Raw genomic sequence first — 18868 nt, 5'->3', positions numbered from 1 at the left:
TTTCTCTCTCTAAAATAAATCTTTTTTTTTTTTTCCCTTAAGATTTTATTTATTTATTTGACAGACAGAGATCACAAGTAGGCAGAGAGGCAGGCAAAGAGAGAGAGGAGGAAGCAGGCTCCCCGCGGAGCAGAGAGCCTGATGTGGGGCTTGATCCCAGGACCCTGGGATCATGACCTGAGCCGAAGGCAGAGGCTTTAACCCACTGAGCCACCCAGGTGCCCCTAAAATAAATCTTTAAAAAAATAAAAAATTAAGAGAGAACTTCATTAAAGAGTTTAGCACAATTTCATTAACATGTGTATATTATTGTGATCAGTTCAGAAGTCAAGTGTTCCTATTTTTGTTTTGGTGGTGTTTTTTGCATTAGTATTTTAAAATATATTACATTTTTAGAAAAGATTACCAAATAAAAACATACAATGGTTGCATGCTTTGTGTAATTAAGTATTTGTATTTATATAGACTGTTTCCTTTTCATCTCATTAGAAATACTTAAATCATAAACATGACTTGATTTGCTAATCTGTAAAGTATGCTCTGTATTTAAAACCAAACAAGAAATAGTTAAACCTAGAATTCAGTAGCATTTTACTAAAAATAAGTCATCCCAATGGGGGGAAAATATTTTTGGACAGTGTTAGTAGTTAGATGTGGAGAGAAACTTAATTTTAGAAAAGTATTTTAAAAGCTCTTGGATTTTTAAGGTTAGAAGATTTTAGACACGGGGGAGGGGCAGAGGTAGAGAGAGCGAATGCCTCCTAAATAAATGCTTAATAATAAGTTAGAAGGAAATCTCTAAATTGTATTTTTCAACACTTAAAAACCCCCAATCCCTTTGGTTAACAGTGGAAATCTCACATATTGTTTTCTTTAATATTGTTTATTGATTATATGAAAATAAGCCTGGGAAGATGGAGAAGCTGTACTTATCCTATTCTTCCATACTAAGCACAACTGAAAAACCTGGACATTATGTACAAAACAAATGTAGGGAAACTCTGGGAGATGAAAAGAAGACTGAATGGATAGGGAGCTCAGGACCTGAAAAATGTGTTCTCTTTTTTGCCTCATATATCCCCAAAACAGCTGACAAAGCCAACAACCTGGAATCAAATGGATACAGACCAAAAGGGCTCCAACAAAATCCTGCTTTCTGGCTAAAGAACCTTCACAAAAGAGTCAGCTTAGCAAGATAGAGACTTTCAGAAAATAACTTTCTACTACAGCCAAATATTGCAGAAAAAACTCTGGCACCACAGTTTTTCATACCAGAAATCATACACAGTTAATCGTACCAGCAAAGGCCTAAACTTCCACCCTTACCAAGCTGTAATGAGGTGCCCCAACTTCTTTGCTGGGGTTGTTAACAGAGCAGGTTTAAATAAGGATTTGGGAGTTTTTAATGCCACTGGCTGTTAATGAGGTCCCATCCCCTGCTCTGAGACCACACAGGACACAATAATGAGGTACTCCTAACCTTCCCAGCCAAGGAGGTATTAGTAGAGGTATAATGGGGAGCTGGAAGTTCCGCCCTTGCCCAGCAGTAATGAGGAATCCCCTCCTCAGGCAGTAAAGTCAGTAAAGTTGATATCTGAACTTCCACCCCACCTGGCAGTAATGAGTAGGTGCTTCACTCCCCTTATTCTGCCAAGCTACATCAGAGGAATCCATCTAAAAGAAAAGGTTTAAGTAAGATCCAGTGTTTCATTATATCCCAAATGTCCAGTTATCAAATGAAGATCACTCATCATACCAGGGACCAAGAAAATGTGAAACTGGTGAAAAGAGAATCAAATAGATGCCAACAAAATGATGACAGATATTAGAATTATCTGACAAAAGATTTTAAAGAGTCATTACAAAAAGGCTTCAATGAATAATTATGAACATGCTTAAAAGAAATGAAAAGTAACCTCAGCAATGAAGTAGAAATATAGAAATAGAATATACAGAAGAACCAGATGGAAATTTTAAAACTGAAAATTACAGTAAACAAAATTTAACAAACTGAGTTAATGGGCTCAACAGCAGAATAGAGGGCACAGAGGAAAGAATCAGTCACCCTGAAGATAGAACAATAAAAATTAGACATTCTGAAGAACAAAAGGAAATAAATTGAAAAAAAAAAAAAAAAGAACAGAGCCTAAGGGACCTATGGTTATAACAGATTATCTAACATTGCTATGATTAGGGTCCCAGAAAAAGAAGGGGGGGTGGAGCTAAGAAAGTACCCAAAAGATACAGTGGCCCATAAAATCCCCAAGTTTGACAAAAGACCAACCTACAGATTAGGAAGTGGAATATACCCTAAACAGAATAAACTCAAAGAAATCCTGCCTCCACACATCATAGTCAAACTTCTGGAAACCAAAATCCAAACAATAAAATTCTTTAAGTCTCCTTACTAGTAGGAGTGAAACAGTTCAAAGGACAATGGATTTCTCGTCAGAAACCATAGAAGCCAGAAGAAACTGGCACATTTTCCAAGTGCTGAAGGAAAAGAACTGTCAACCCAGTATAAAAATATTTTTCAAGAATAAAGGAGAGGGGCGCCTGGGTGGCTCAGTGGGTTAAAGCCTCTGCCTTCCGCTCAGGTCATGATCCCAGGGTCCTGGGATCGAGCCTTGCATCAGGCTCTCTGCTCAACAGGGAACCTGCCTCCACTCCTCTCCCCGCCCCCCGCCCCGCCTACTTGTGATCTCTGTCAAATGAAAAAAAAAGAAAAAAGGAATAAAGAAGAAATCCATATATTCTCAGATGAAGGAAAATTAAAGAGAATTTGTTGCCAGCAGACCTACCTTAAAAGAATGTTTAAGAAACGTTCTCTAAACAGAAAGGAAATGATAAAAGGAAAAATCTTGATAAGATCATAGTAAACAAAATTATGCATAAATGTGGTAGACTTCTCATCTTATTCATAACTTCCAAATTATGCTTGGCAGTTGGAGCAAAATTATAATATTGTTTGATGTGTCTCTAAATGTAGGTTTATATGTGAGGCAATTTGTAAAATTAGCAGGGGAGGGTGAAGGGACATAAAGGCAGGTAAGATTTCCACACTTCTTTTGAACTTGTAAAATGATGACACCAGTGTGATGTTATGTTTATATGATAGAGTAACCACTTAAAAAAGCTATACAGAAGGATGAACTGGAAAATATTATCAATTCTGAAAAGAATTCTGAAAAGCTTTCCAGTTACCTACAAGAAGGCAGGAAAAAGAGAAACAAAAACATAAGAAAACAAAAAGTAAAATTATAGGCTTAAACCCTAACATGTCAATAATCACATTAAATTAAAATACTCTCTTTTTTAAAAGATTTTATTTATTTATCTGACAGAGAGAGATACAGCAAGAGAGGGAACACAGGCAGGGCAAGTGAGAGAGGGAGAAGCAGGCTCCCCGCTGAGCAGGGGTTCGATCCCAGGACCCCGAGATCATGACCTGAGCTGAAGGCAGACGCTTAACCGACTGAGCCACCCAGATACCCCTAAAATAAAATATTCTAATGTACCAAGTAAAACACAGTTATTGGCTCTGTGTATTGTAATGCATGATCCAACTATATACTGTCTGTAAGAAACTCCCTTCATATGTGAGAATATTGGCAAATTGCTTGTATAGGCATGTAACAGAATAGAAACAGTCTGTGTTACCCTGATACCAAAACCATACAAAGACAGTACAAAACAAAGAACCATAAACAAACATCCTCATGAATATACAGTTGACCCGTGAACAACACAGGTTTCAACTGTGTGGTCCACTTACGCAGTTTTTTTTTTTTTTTTGGTAAATACTATATTGTAACGTATTTTCTCTTCCTCATGATTTTCTTAATAACATTTCCTTTTCTCTAGTTTTGCTATAAGACTACAGTATATAATACATATAACATAAAAAATATATTTAGTTAACTGTTAATGTTATTGATAAGGCTTCCAGTCAAAATAGTAGGCTATAAGTAGTTAAGTTTTGGGGGAGTCAAAAGTTATATGCAGGTTTTGGATTGCATGGGGGTTGGTACTCCAACCCCTGGTTTATTCAATGGTCAATTGTACACTTAAAAATCTTTAACAAAATGTTAACAAATAGAAATAATCATTACATAAAAGGAATTATTCACTATGACCAAACTGGGCTTATGACAGGAATGTAAGCCTCATTTAATATTCAGAATTATTCAGTGAAATCTACCTTATTAACAAAGAAGAAAAATCTCATGATTATATCCATGCATAAAAAGCATTTGATAAAGATCAGTGTCCGTTTATGATAAAACTCTCAGAAAAATAGGAATAGAGAATTTCATGAACTTTATAAAGAGCATTTCTAAAACCTTCAACGAACAATGGTGGAAGACTGAATGATTTCTCCCTAAGGTCAAGAACAAGGCACAGATCTCCCTTTTACTCTTCCTGTTCAACTTAGTGGGGGAAGTTCTAGCTAGTGAAATAAAGCAAGAAAAGAAAATTAAAAGGCATATAGTTCAGAAAGGAAAAAATAATAAAATTGTCCCTCTTTGTGGTAACATGATTGTCTCTATCCCAAGGAACTATAAAATAAACTCCTAGAACTAATAAATGAGTTTAGCAAGTCACAGGGTATTTTATTTTATTTCCGTATACTTGCAATAAACACGTGGACTCCAAAATTACTACAATATTACTTACAGTTGCTCAAAAAAATTGGAATACTTAGGTGTAAATCTAACCAGACATGTAAAGTTACTTGAATACTGAAATGTTTTTAATGTCAATGAAAGAATAAACGATGATCTAAATAAATGGAGAGACATGCTATGTTAATGAAGTGGTAGACTCAGCACAGTAACTATGTCAGTTGTGCCCAAAATGTTATACAAACTTAATGTAATTAAATAAAAATTCTGGTAAGATTTGTTTGTCTTTATAGCCAAGATTAATCTAAAATTTATATGGAAAGGCAATAGATCAAGGATAGCTAAAACAGTTTTGAAAAAAAAATTATGTGGAATTTTAAGATATGCCCTGTAGCTACAGTAATCAAGACTGTGTGGTATTGTTGGAGGACCAAATTCCTAGATCACTGCAACAGAATAGAGAGCCCAGCAACAGAACCACAGAGGTAAATGCCTACTGACTGACGGAAGTGCAAAAGTAACTCAGTGGAGGAGAAACAGCCTTTTCAACAAATGGTGTTGGAACATTTAGACATGTGTAAGCAAAATAATAATAAATAAACCTTTACTCAAACCTCACACTGTATAGAAAAGTTAACTCAAAATGGTTCACAGACTTAAATGTAAAACTGTAAAACTTTTAGGAAAAAACAAAATCATCAGAATCTAGGGCTATATCAAGAGACTTGACGTGAAGGTAAAAATTGATCAATTAGACTTCATCAGAATGAAAAACTTTTGTCCAGTGAAAGACTCTTAATTAGGATGAAAAGATAAACTACAGACTGGAAGAAAATATTTGCTAGCCATATATCCCAATAAAAGACTAGTTTCCAGAATGTATAAAGAATTTTTTGCAACTTAACAGTGAAGAAATCAAACAACCCAGTTAGAAAAATGGGCTAAAGACAAAACATATTTCATCAAAAAAGATATAAAAATGGCACATAAGCACATGAAAAGCTGTTCAATATCATTAGTCATTCAGGAAATGAAAATTACTATAAAATTCTTTCAAACTTATTATATATTTAAAAATTCCCATAATAAAATTCAAGAAAAAATAGATTTATCATATCTATAAAAGCAGCACATCACCATTACACTTTTTTTTTTTAAAAACATCTTTATGGGGGCGCCTGGGTGGCTCAGTGGTTTAAGTCTCTGCCTTCGGCTCAGGTCATGATCTCAGGGTCCTGGGATCGAGCCCCGCATCGGGCTCTCTGCTCAGCAGGAGCCTGCTTCCCCCTCTCTCTGTCTGCCTCTCTGCCTAGCTCTGATTTCTCTCTGTCAAATAAATAAAATAAATAAAAAAAAAAAACATCTTTATGGTATCAGAAATACAAATGTTAAATAACATTTTAAAGAAAAAACCAAAACTCCAGAAGCCCACACATAGATATTTATCTAAATGAAATGAGTTTATGTTCACACAAAAACATATATGCAAATGTTTATAATGACTGTATTCACGGTCTTCAAATTTGTAAACAACCCTAATCCTTTAGCTGGAGATGAGTAAATAAACTGTGATACATCCTATGATAGAATAGTAGGCAGCATTAAAAAGGAACAAACTGCTGATACATACATGAGTGAATGTCAAATGCATTGTCTAAGTGAAAGAAGCCAGACTTGAAAGACTGCATCAGTATGATTCCGTTTATAAGACATTGCTGCAAAGCAAAAAATATAGGGGTAGAGATTAGTGTTTGTTAGAGGCTGAGACTGGGAGCAGCAGGATATTTCAGGGCTTGATAGAACTGTTCTGTGTCTTGATTTTCATGCTGACATACAGTGTATGTTAATCAAAACTCGGAAAACTATGCCCAAAAGACGGTGAATTTTACTATATGTAAATTGTATCCTTATTTTTAATAATGAAAAAAATGTGGCTATTGCTGAGGGAGAGCAAGCATTTTAACTAAAAACAAGGCAAATTACACATAATTTTAGAAAATACTTCTCCAATGACGTATCTTCCTTCTCTCCCACTAGTACCCCCACCCTTTACCATACATTCTGTCCTCCAAGTTAAAAATCTTCTCTAATATCTTGATATAAAATCCATGCATACTAGAGTTGAAAAAAAATTGGAAGGGGGGTGCCTGGGTGTCTCAGTGGGTTAAAGCCTCTGCCTTCGGCTCAGGTCATGATCCCAGGGTCCTGGGATCGAACCCCACATTGGGCTCTCTGCTCAGCAGGGAGCCTGCTTCCCCCCTGCTCCCCCCTCCGCCTGCTTCTCTGCCTAACTGTGATCTTTCTGTCAAGTAAATAAATAAAATCTTTAAAAAAAAATGATTGGAAGGGTTAATTATTTTACTACAGCATAAAATTAAACTCTGAAGTGATGTTTAATTATTTTTCAAGCTAAAATTAAGCACCATTCAGAAAATTATTTACAGTAGCTAAGTTGGGAAAGACATTGCCATTTGTATGAAAAGTATTTATTTCACTGAAAGCCAGCAGTATAAATGGGGCACTAAAAGTGTAATATTTTAGCCTTCAGAAAGGTAAATAGTCAGGGAGAATAGTAATGTTTATACTCTGAGCTTTGTTAGATCATAGCTGGGAGATGTTAGATCATAGCTGGGAGATCTTATATTGTTCTGTCACTTTAGGCACCTCCAGAGACTTGGTAGCTGTCTGTGAGGGGCTGCAGTGTGGAGGAGGCAATACACTTGACTTTGTGTTGCTCTGAAGATATAACTTTGATGGATGTTATAAGGAAGTAGATATAGATAGGTCTTGTACTTAGAAATAGACTTAGTAACAACTGGTCAGTACAAAAATGTAGTGGAAGTACCTCCAGAGTATTAAGCACTATGCTTTAATATGTGTTTAGAGGCACATAATCTTCATTCTCTGGACTCTGAGACCCTGTATATTATTTGATTTTATTTTCTATCTCATTTTAAGGTTTTAGCGTACTGTTTGTATGTATCATTCAAAGTATCTTCTTCAGGCTGATTCTCAGGTTTCTTAACCTGATGTAGCTCTTAAAACATCAAGTCATTCTGGTTCTCTCTCTAGTGATCAATGGCCGTGTTAGTGGGGTATCATCATCATGAACTATTTTCTAGTTTATTCACGTGTTGACAGGTGGTACTGCTGTCTTCTGTATCTGAATATCTACACCCACTGCTATAACTTATATTCTCATTTTCCACAATTTTACTTAAGTACTTTTAAATTGCCTATTTAATGCCTGTCTATAGAAGACTGAGACTAGCACCTTGAATAGTAGCTGTGCATAGTAGGTATATTTGAATGAATAAATTTCACTCTCTTTTGGCATGTTTACACAAAGATAACAATGGTTCACATTCAGATTACTTGAAACATGCAAACTTTCTGGTTTTTGTTTTTTGTTTTTCGTTTTTTTGTACAGGAATTTCGGCAGAAAGTAATGCTAGGAACTCCATTCCTAGTTATTTGGCTGGTTGGGTTTATAGCAGACCTAAATATTGATTCTTGGCTCATTAAAGGGCTAATGTATGGTGGCGTTTGGGCTACAGTACAATTTCTTTCAAAGTAAGTATGTTGTTTTTAACTATATTTTTAACTCTGCATGAGAGGATATAATTTGGACCCTGCTATGTAAAATTAATGTTTTGTAAAATTTGAACACTGCCTTTATGTAACATGTTTCATTTTAATTTAATGTTAAAGAATTTTGGCAGACATACCAAATCTTTCAAGTTTTTTAATGTTGAAATTCTTTTTTTTTCTTTTATCTTTTTAAATTTAAGTTCAATTCGCCAAAATATAGTACATCATTATTTTCAGATGTAGAGTTCAGTAATTCATTAGTTCGATGTAACATCCAGTGCTCATCACATCACGTGCCCTCCTTAATGCCCATCACCCAGTTACCCCACCCCCCCAACTCCCCTCCTGCAATCCCAGGTCAGTCAGAGAAAGACTGTATCATATGGTTTCACTCACGTGTGGAATATAAGAAACAGCATAGAGGATCATAGGTGAAGGGAGGGAAAATTGAATAGGCAGAAATCAAGAGAGGGAGATAAACCATGAGAGACCCTTAACTATAGGGAACAAATGGAAATGTTGAAATTCTGTAAGTACTTTCATTGACCAAAGTTTAACATAAAATTTTTAAGGCTAAAATACAATTTTAAAACATTTCAGTAGAAGTAGACTTAAGTTCGTTCAACTTTAATTGTAATGTACATATTGTATATTTCTAGGTAATTATAATGCTTGAGCTTACCTTTCCATAGGAATTATATTTTCTTTGGTCATAAGCAATATGCAAGAAGGAGGTTTGATTTTAGTACTAAGGTAGAGAGAGTCTAAGCATATGCAGTAAGACTCAGCCTTTGTGTTTTTTCCTCCCTCATTTTTCTTTAGAACACTGTGATCTTTCCCTTTCTTCCTATCCTTAGATCTCATCCCTTTAAGTTGCCCATTCAGCAAACTTAGGCAGTTGTCTATGATCTAGAACTTTCTATGTACCTCCGTTTCTTTAGTACTCTGTTTTCACCTGAATTTCAAAAAAAAAGGAGTTCTGAAAATAATTCACACAGAGATGAGAATGGCTGGTAGTACACTAATGTATTAACTGTCAGGAAGAGGCTTAATTCTAGTTTAGTGTTTCTGGGAGCTCCAAGGGATCCTACTTAGCCTACATGGATAGTTGATCCTGCTTATGTTTAATAAAATTCATTAATACACATTTTTCCCCCAGTCTAAATTCTGTACATAATGACCTTCAATTCCATTACATTGACCAGTTCATTCTATTTGAAGAGCTGTGCTAAAAGCTTAACAAGAGTGTATAGGTAAGGAGAAATATTGAAACATAAAAACTGGAGGACTACTTTGTACTCGTTTGTCAAAATTATGTGTCTTTGTTGAGGAATATGCCAAATGATAGTTACTAAATATTACTAAAGTGAATTATTAATTTAAGAGAATAAGAATAGACTGAAATTCTGAGGTTGAAAAGTACGCAGAATTATAATTCTATTTCTTGGCAAATTAGGAGCTTCAGAATCTTGCTGACTGATTCAGCTGTGCACTTATTTTTTATTGATTACCATGAAAAATGCTCTTTGTATTTAAGTATCCTGGATTTCTGGGTTTTGATTAAACCAGAGGAAACCATTAAACTATGTGGAATGTGTATAATTTTCATTTAAATTATTACTCATTTTTACAAGAAAATATGAGCTCAAATTTTATAAAAACTTGTATTTTGCAGATCCTTTTTTGATCATTCAATGCATAGTGCATTGCCCCTTGGAATATATTTGGCAACCAAATTCTGGATGTATGTAACGTGGTTCTTCTGGTTTTGGAATGATATCCTTTGGTTATAAAGGTCGTATCTAAAGCAATTTTTGTTATTTAAATGAATGTTTTATAACAATTTAAGATTAGGACTGAGCAACTAATGATTTGCTGCAGTAAAACAGTATTTCTAGGAAAATAGTAAGTGTGAACCAAAGTAAATATTGTTTTCAAATGTTTCATATTTTAGAGGTCACTTTTGAAAGCTGCTTTTAATGACTACATCAGTAATAATAGTAGCTATTATTTATTGAGTGTTTAAAGGGCATTTTCTTAAATACTTTGTATTTAATACACATTCTGTATGTTAATTTTTTTTTAAAGATTTTATTTGTTTATTTGACAGAGATCAGAAGTAGGCAGAGAGGCAGGCAGAGAGAGAGGGGGGAAGCAGGCTCCCTGCTGAGCAGAGATTCCCGATATAGGGCTCCATCCCAGGACCCTGGGATCGTGACCTGAGCCAAAGGCAGAGGCTTTAACCTACTGAGCCACTCAGGTGCCCCTATATGTTAATATTTTTTATCTTCATATTTTATAGATGAGAAAATTTAGGCTTAAATAGGTTAAGCTGTTATCCTTGCCCAGAGCTATATAGCTAGTGTCTGGTAAGGCTGGGATAGAAACACACACTTATAAAAAAAAAAAAAAAAAAAAAAAGGAAAGTAAAAAGGAAACACAGGCTAGTCTGTTTGAATCTTATTCAACAACACCTATTTGAAACCTTTTTTTACTAAACTGTGATTTTCATGTTTCAGTATCAAACTGTTTTCTAAATATTAAACTTTTAAAATTTTGTGGTTGGTAGCAGTTAATTTTCTCTTTTGCATCATGAAAGGCACGCAGTACTGTATTTTCAAATGTTTGCTGATTATTTCAATGCAGTATGCTTTAAAAAAGTAATAATTTGAAATTGTAATCATGTGGTGTGCATGTGTGTATATTGAAGAAATAAGACCAAGGTCAACTTTTGACATTTTTATGTAGAAAAAGCTCAATTAGTAAGACAGTCTGTTTTATTAAAATAAAGGCACATGTTTCACAAATGTCTGTTAATAAATCACTTTTCAAAACATTACCATAAAAAACATAAAATAGGTTTTTTTTTTTTTAAAGATTTTATTTATTTGACAGAGATCACAAGTAGGCAGAGAGGCAGGCAGAGAGAGAGAGGAAGGGAAGCAGGCTCCCCGCTGAGCAGAGAGCCTGATGCGGGGCTCAATCCCAGGACCCTGAGATCATGACCTGAGCCGAAGGCAGAGGCTTTAACCCACTGAGCCACCCAGGCGCCCCATAAAATCGGTTTTTAAATGGAATGCATTTTTGGTTGACTTATGACTGTTCTGAATAACTTTAATTAATACCTAGTTTTACTTCACAGTCTTGCATTTTATACCATTGTGTTCTTTTTTATTGTTTTGTTTTAAATGAAAACAAAGTATTGAAAAATAAAAATGCTTATTTTGAGACTGAGGCATAGAATTGTGCCTTGTCATTCTTACATTTTTATAGTGTTAAATGATTACTTTCCGAAAGTATAGTGCTTAAAAAATATTTCCTTAGCATAAGTATCTTTTGAAGTATTTCCATTTGGCAGTTTTCACAAGCTAATTCTGTCTTGTACTAAGCTTTGACATAAAAATTGTTCTTCAAAGGGGTGCCTGGGTGGCTCAGTGGTTTAAGCCGCTGCCTTCGGCTCGGGTCATGATCTCAGGGTCCTGGGATCGAGTCCCACATCAGGCTCTCTGCTTGGCGGGGAGCCTGCTTCCCTCTCTCACTCTCTCTGCCTGCCTCTCTGCCTACTTGTGATCTCTCTCTCTCTGTCAAATAAAATAAATAAAATCTTTAAAAAAAAAAAAAAAAATTGTTCTTCAAGGATTTATTAAACATTAGAATTGTCTCATTAGAACATTTAGTCTAGGTAAAACGGGTGTGCTTATTTTTGTTACCTCGTCTATTTTAAATTTACAAAAAGCACTGACCTCTGAAATGACATTAGTATTCCAGGCATATTTTCTCATTTTGTTTCCTAAATTGGACAGTAAATTTTGTATCATGAGAAAAGTCAGATTCATATCTCAAAATAATTTTAGACTGTTGCTGTTCTCTTAATCTGTTGTGCATATAAGTGGAGAGAAAAGCCGAAAAATTAGTAAATTACAAATAATGAAAACTTTATGCCAAAGCGTTTTATGTAGTCTGACGTGAGTTTTTTCCTTTTTTTCTTCCTTATTTGGAGATAGAATAAAATAGCTATGCAAGTTTCCAAAGCTAGGGAGTTGAGAATGTAAGAGGTAGATTTTGAAAGGAAGGTCAGCCCAATCAAGTCAATTTAACTTGCCTTATTTGAATAATTCTGCCTTTAGAAGAGATTGGCATAAAGTTCATTTTTTAGATGCACTGAACAAATTGCATGTATATAATTTTTCAAATAAAAATATAGTATGAGAATATCAGGTTTTTATACTTGTCTGTAAAGGAGGGATGATCATAGTGCTGTATCATAGACTTCTTGAGGTGAATGTAATAAAACTTAGGACATACCTGACATGTAAAAAATGTTAAATAAGCGTGACTGGATCATTGTGTCCACATAGGTTTTAAGTGGCACTTATGATTTCTTGTATTTGAATGTATATGTGTGTGCTGCTCATGGAATGTGGAATGAAATCACAAATAACTTTAAATTCTGATTATTAAAAAAAAAAAGTTTATGCTTCTCTATGTTATAAAAGAACCAAATCTCCATGCCCTATGTGATTTTAGAGCTGTATTTTTTTTTTCCTGTTTTTTAGTATTAAACTTTGAGGGCAGAGATAAGCGCTCAGGAAACCTATATAAGAAGGGAACAGAAAGAGCCCAGAGTAATTTATAATGGAAGCACAAAGGATGTTAGGAAAGAGTCATAAGGTTCATGATACAAGATAATGATTAAGATAATGGAGTTAAAAATGGCAGCTCTGGTCAGCAAGTATCTATCTGTCTTATTGACCTCAGCCTCTTTGCTGTTGATTCTGCCACTTTCCTCATATGTAATTAAAACTGATTAGACCAGTTGTGAAAAATAGAGTTACAGTCAATTTTCATTATATGCACTAATTATGTTCTCTGAAGTTGCTGCAAACACTGAATCAGCAAATACTAAACCTGTTGCTCCTAGGGTAAAAATAAATGGCAAATCTCTGGTCACAACGTTTTTGTCAGCCATCAGTACATAACCTTGGTTTTATATGTGTTTCTGTATAAATATCAAGTTTAATATTTATCACTAATTGATTAACATTGAACTCAAAGCCAGCTGCATTATAACCCATGCCTGAACAAAGCATATCTAACACACCTATTATCTCTCTAAGGCACATCACAGCCCTCTTGTGTTTAGGAAAACATTAGATAACATGTCAGCACTACAGTAGGAGGCCATTTTAAATAGCAAAATAGCCAACAAAAAGCACTAATAGGGAAAAAGTGTGGCACAGAATCAACCGTGAAAAGATAACTTGTTTACAGTACGAGAACTGGAACAAGTAGGCACACTGTTGCCTCGTTCAGCTCAACCAGCATTGTGTACATAGGGTGACTCATATTTTTTGTCACTTTGCATATATCCGTGTATGACTATAAAAGCACCACGAGTATTGATTTTGGCGTTACAAATAAATTTTAGCAAGTAGGCACGAGGATCAACTGTATAAATTTTATTTTAGTTTCCCATAATAGGATACCCAGCTTAAGTGTTCTGTAGTGTAATGAATTTTATATTGACTAAGTTCTTAGTCTTTTCTACCATTCATTAAATAATTATCATCTCATATATACCTTACATTTATTTGGTGTTTTTTGGTTTTATAGTTGTTTCAGATCTATTGTTTGACTTAGTTCCCAGAGCAATTTTGCCATTAGGAAAACAAACCACATCAATCTTGATCCTGTTTTCTAACTGATGGAAACATTGAGGTTCAGAGAAGTTGTTGTGTCTTGCCCAAATTCACATAGGTAGGTAATTATCAAGAGTCTTGCCCAGCTTTTCGACCTGATAACAGTGTATCTTCAGTTGTCTTATTTTATACTCTGAACATAATTTTAAGTTTTTAAACCTTCCTGAAAAGCAACGTGTAGAGAGCTTTAAAAAGACACTTAATCAGATTTATAAAGGAAAACTACTTTGGGCATATTTATAATAGGTGATATTAAAAGTAAATTTGAAAGTTAAAGTGATTTAGAATACTTGCCAGTAATCTAAATAAAAACTAAGAATATCATTATGCTAACGCTGGGTTGCTACTTCCTATGTCAGTTCTTAGATATTTTTAAAATTGAGAGATTTGGAAAAAATGAAAAAAAAATATATAGGCATTGAGTAAAATAGGCTTTACAGAAATGCTAAATTTAATAAAATGTGATGGATGCAATTTATTTGGACTTAAGTTTAATCACTGAAAGGCTAACCTTATACAAAAGACTAAAAATGGCAGTGATCTGAAATCTAAGGTTGCAGTGGCGAATCAAGACTGCAAATATGAATCATATCAATGTTATGCAAAGCAGAATTGTGCAGCTTTGTACTAAGAAATACTGCAAAGTAGCCCAGGACTGTGTATCTCAAAAATTTAAAGTAATAGGTTATCAAAGAGTATGTACATATGATATCATTAAAATTAAGATTTGATGGATGTAGAAGTGTAAGTTGTATTGGGCAACTCTTACAGTTTTAAGGATTTTTGCTAAGTTTCTTTAGGGGAAAAAATCCTTAGGAGATCATCTTTAGGAGAAAGAATAATATACAAATATAAAAAGATTATTACTTAAAATGCCCCAGATTTATCAAACTAGCAGATTTAAGATTTTTAAAGGATTGAACTTTTCAATTAATGTAAAATAAGGTAAAATTAGAAAGTTTAAAAAAACACACTTATTCATAAGTAAATCGTCAGAGATAGGATCTAAAATTTATTTACAAGGCTGTTTGCTGTAGTACTATTTATAATAGGGAAAAAAATGGAAACAACATAAGTATCCATTCTGAATGGGGAATAGTTATCAATTGGCTTCGTGTAGTATGGGATAAAATAGCCGTTACATTGCTTTTCTAAGACTCGATGTGGGCTTGTACTTTGGATGTAGTAAGTGAAAAAATATTGATGATAGGCTATTAGAAATTTTATGTCTAAAAACAAATTAGTTTTCAGTCAGGTTTTAAGTTAAATTAAGCTCAAACTGAAGATGGAAGCTGGGATGATTACATATGAAAATGAAGACATTACTAAATTAACATTTTCACCATCTTCTCTTACACATTTTCCTCTTAAGTGTTTTTTCCTGCAGTTTACTGTTAGAACTTCTTCAGTTTTTTGTTTGTATCTTCTCTAGTTTTCTTATAGTATTCTCTAAGCTTTTTAGTATCTATCTTCAGGTATCCAGTCACTACTTTCTGTGAATTCTGGCAGTATTGCTGTAAATATTCTGTATATCATTTGTGTGAGTGTGTGTGCATCCGCAGGTGTTTCTGAAGTCATTAAAGATATCTAATTTATTTTTTAATTCATGTGTATTTGACTACTGTGTATACTGAATGATGTGAGGGTATGTGCGTGTCTGTCTTTTTGCTTATTGGGAACTCATTGCTCCAATACACCTTTTCCTTCTTCAGTTGTAATATCAACCTTGATATTTTATCAGTTTTCCTGTACTCTATTCAGTATATTGATTTCTTTGCTTGTGTCAGTACTGTTCTTACTATAGCTTTCTCCTTCTTTCCTTCCTTCCTAACTTCTTAATTTCCTAACTTCCTTCCTCACAGTACAGATAACATACAATGTTATATCAGTTGGATGCGTACAATATGATTCAATAATTCTATATATTACACAGTGCTCATTGTACTCTTGATCCCCTTCTCCTATTTCTTCCATCCTCCTCCTACCCCACCTTCCCACTAAAGCTTTAGTCTTAAATCATGATATCTGGTAGGGCAAGTTTTCCAGCTTTTTTGTTTCTCAGGAATATTTTAGCTTTTTTGCACTTTGTTCTTTTGTTTAGATTTTTTAGAATCAGTTTTTTAAGTTCTTTGGAAAGCCTAATGCAATTTTGATAAAAATTCTATTTAAGTTGCAGAATAATTTGATGTTTAGATCTTTGCTGTTACAAAGTAACATAGACTGGTTAGCGCAAACAAAGAAATTGATTTTCTCACAGTTCTCGATAAGAATGCCAGCATGATTATATTCAGGTGAGGATTCTTTTCCTGGCCTACAAACAGCCACCTCCTCCCTGTGTCTCACACAGCGTGAAGAGAGAGTGAGATTTCTTTCTTCCTCTTAAATCTTATACAGCCACAGTCCTGTTGGATTAGGGTCCTACCCTTATGACCTCATTTAACCTTAATTACCTCCTAGAGACCCTATTTCCAGAAATAGTCACATTAGAGGTTAGAGCTTCATATGAATTTGGGTGGGGGGGGTTGGGGGGGGTGGACAAGATTGAGTCCACAGCAGAGGGCCAGGTGGGACTGATGAGAATTCTGACTTTATCTTCTCATCTGCATTTTGTATGCTATTTATACAAGTGGAGGTGGGATTAAGAGCTACCCCAGGCAGCTTGCCTTACCAGAGCTGTCTTTTGTTGGTCTCCAGTTGAACTTTATGGTGTAGTGTGGTTAGTCCCCTTTCTGAAGTTGTTGCTGGTATTTTGCAGTTGATTCATTTGGTTTACTGTTTTTGTTTTATTTTGTTGGCTACTACAGTAAGTTAGAGCTGCAGTTCACAGCAGGCATCAAAATAACATCCAAGTAGATGAAAGAGTTAAGTGTGAAAAAAGATTCCATAAACATTTAAATGAAAACATTGATGACACATACTTCTTTATCTAATTGGAGGACTGTTGAAACATAAAAACAAATACAAATTAAGACAATAAAATAAGGTTTATTTTGCTTCTATAATTGACAGCTCTTTTCTTTGCTCGAAGCTGATGGAAATGTAGTAATCAAGTAATATGTGATGTTAGTGGGATTTTAAATTGGTGTATCTTTCTGGAAATAATCTGACAGTATAAAAATATACATTGAGACTTAAGTATGCTCATACCCAAAGATATTGTTCTGATATCTAAGGACCGAGTATCTTCTCCTGAGTGCATTTGGAGAGGCCAAATAGCACAGGTAAAAAGAGCCTGGATTTAAAAAAAAAAAAAAAAAAAGCCTGGATTTTAATACCAGCTTCACCTTTAATTTACTTTGCAACTTTGGACTATTTAGTTAACCTCTGTCTCAGGTTTGTCATCTATAACATGGGAAAAGAGTTTTTGCACAGATTAAAAACCATTTAGTTGATTAATAGGTGTTACTTGCTTTACTAATGTTCATAAAAATACTGTAATCTCAATTACTAAAAATGCAGACTACCAAGTATAAAAGGAATTGTCCCTGGGTTATGGAGGTATTGATTTTGCCTTTGTACTTTTTAGTGTTTTCTGATTTTATAGGGGAAAAAAGGGTTGTTTTAAACCTTTATAAAAACAACCATGCCATTTGTGGAGAGTTTGTAAATTTTTTATGTAAATTTAAAAATTAAATGGTGTGACTTATTACTAAAGCTAAGTTCAAACTATCATTTAAAGATCTAATCTCTTTTAAAGATCATGCAAAGAAATTCCATAATTTCACCTGATTTTTAATTCTTGAATATCCTATCTCTTTTAAATCTGTAGTCCTCTCCTGAGCTGCTGTTTAGCCCCCTTGCAAATTTAATCCGGGCTTTAAGAACCTGAGCTATTTACATGTTAGCACCTTTTAAAACTTACAGTGTATAAAGGTCCTGCTCCTGAAAAATTCCAGGGTTCCATATTCTTTGCATGCTGGGTAAATACCCAGCTTTATTCTCAAGAGATTTTTAGCTGTTGATACTTGTACCTGCATAAAATCTTGAAAATAGTATTTGAGTATTTCAGATATTTTGTGCCTCAGAAGTGTGTTGCTCTAGCAACATTATTTTTCTTAGTGTTAAGTTTTGATTGCTCATTTATATTTATAAAGCCTAGTACCTTTCTTATATTTTCATTAGGTGAAATTAGGAAAAATGTAAACATAGAAACTTTCTGTTTAAAGCAAGTTTATGAATACTTTTCTAAAATTAGGGTCAGTTTGAATGTGTTCAAAAAAGGCAATGAAGAGAATTTAAAAGCAGTCTTTTAAGTAACTGGGTGTGATATCTTAAGTGGTAGATATATAAAGACTTTAATGCATATAAAGTAATATGTTATAACTTTGAACATGAGAAATCCCTTCATTTTTGATCAGAAGAAATAATGATCATTTAAAAATAATGTATTTACTGAATTTTTAATGTGTTACTGACTTTTTAAGTGTCAGAAAGCTTATCCTACATGGTTTAAAGTTTATAAAGAAATCACATTTTTACTTTTTATATTCAGTTATGAATATAATTTAGAAATATATTTTGATATAATAGATAAATCAGCTTGTATTTTTTTCTTGGTAGGTGTTACGTGTGTGTGTGTGTGTGTGTGTGTGTATGTGGTAAAATTTTACAGATTATAAGTTTACCTATGATAGTAACTCATTTATCATTGCTTCTTTAGATTCCTTAACTTCAGGCACATCTCAACTTTTTATTTATCCATCTTCCATTCCTTGCCAATAGTGTTGCACTTTTCTACAATTTTGGAAAATCTTGGAAATCAGACCCAGGGATTATTAAAGCTACAGAAGAACAAAAGAAAAAGGTAGCAAGATAGAATCTAACTAGTCACATGTATTTAATTGCCAAATTATCAGGATTTATACCAGATATTAGAGTACAAAGAAAGAAACTATCTTTTAGAACATAAAGAAGTTTCAAACCAAATTGAGATTATGCGTGGTTGTTGCTCAC

General features: G+C 34.0%; 1 protein-coding gene across 1 annotated transcript in view; it reads left to right on the top strand.

Annotated features, from left to right (window-relative positions):
- The window catches only part of ZDHHC17 (zDHHC palmitoyltransferase 17), a gene marked incomplete at its 5' end in the record, with an annotated part of 86116 nt that overhangs the window by 54005 nt on the left and 13243 nt on the right, over positions 1-18868 (top strand). The window contains 3 exons of the mRNA XM_080812311.1: positions 8056-8198; positions 9892-9994; positions 18597-18719. Of these exons, the coding sequence (XP_080668437.1) occupies positions 8056-8198; positions 9892-9994; positions 18597-18719 (369 nt within the window). The remainder of the gene's footprint in view (positions 1-8055; positions 8199-9891; positions 9995-18596; positions 18720-18868) is intronic.

Source organism: Martes martes, assembly GCF_963455335.1.
Source record: "Martes martes genome assembly, chromosome: 8".
NCBI classification, from domain to species: Eukaryota; Metazoa; Chordata; class Mammalia; order Carnivora; family Mustelidae; genus Martes; species Martes martes.
Note: the sequence above shows the minus strand (reverse complement) of the source record. Positions and strands in the feature narration are given on the sequence as shown.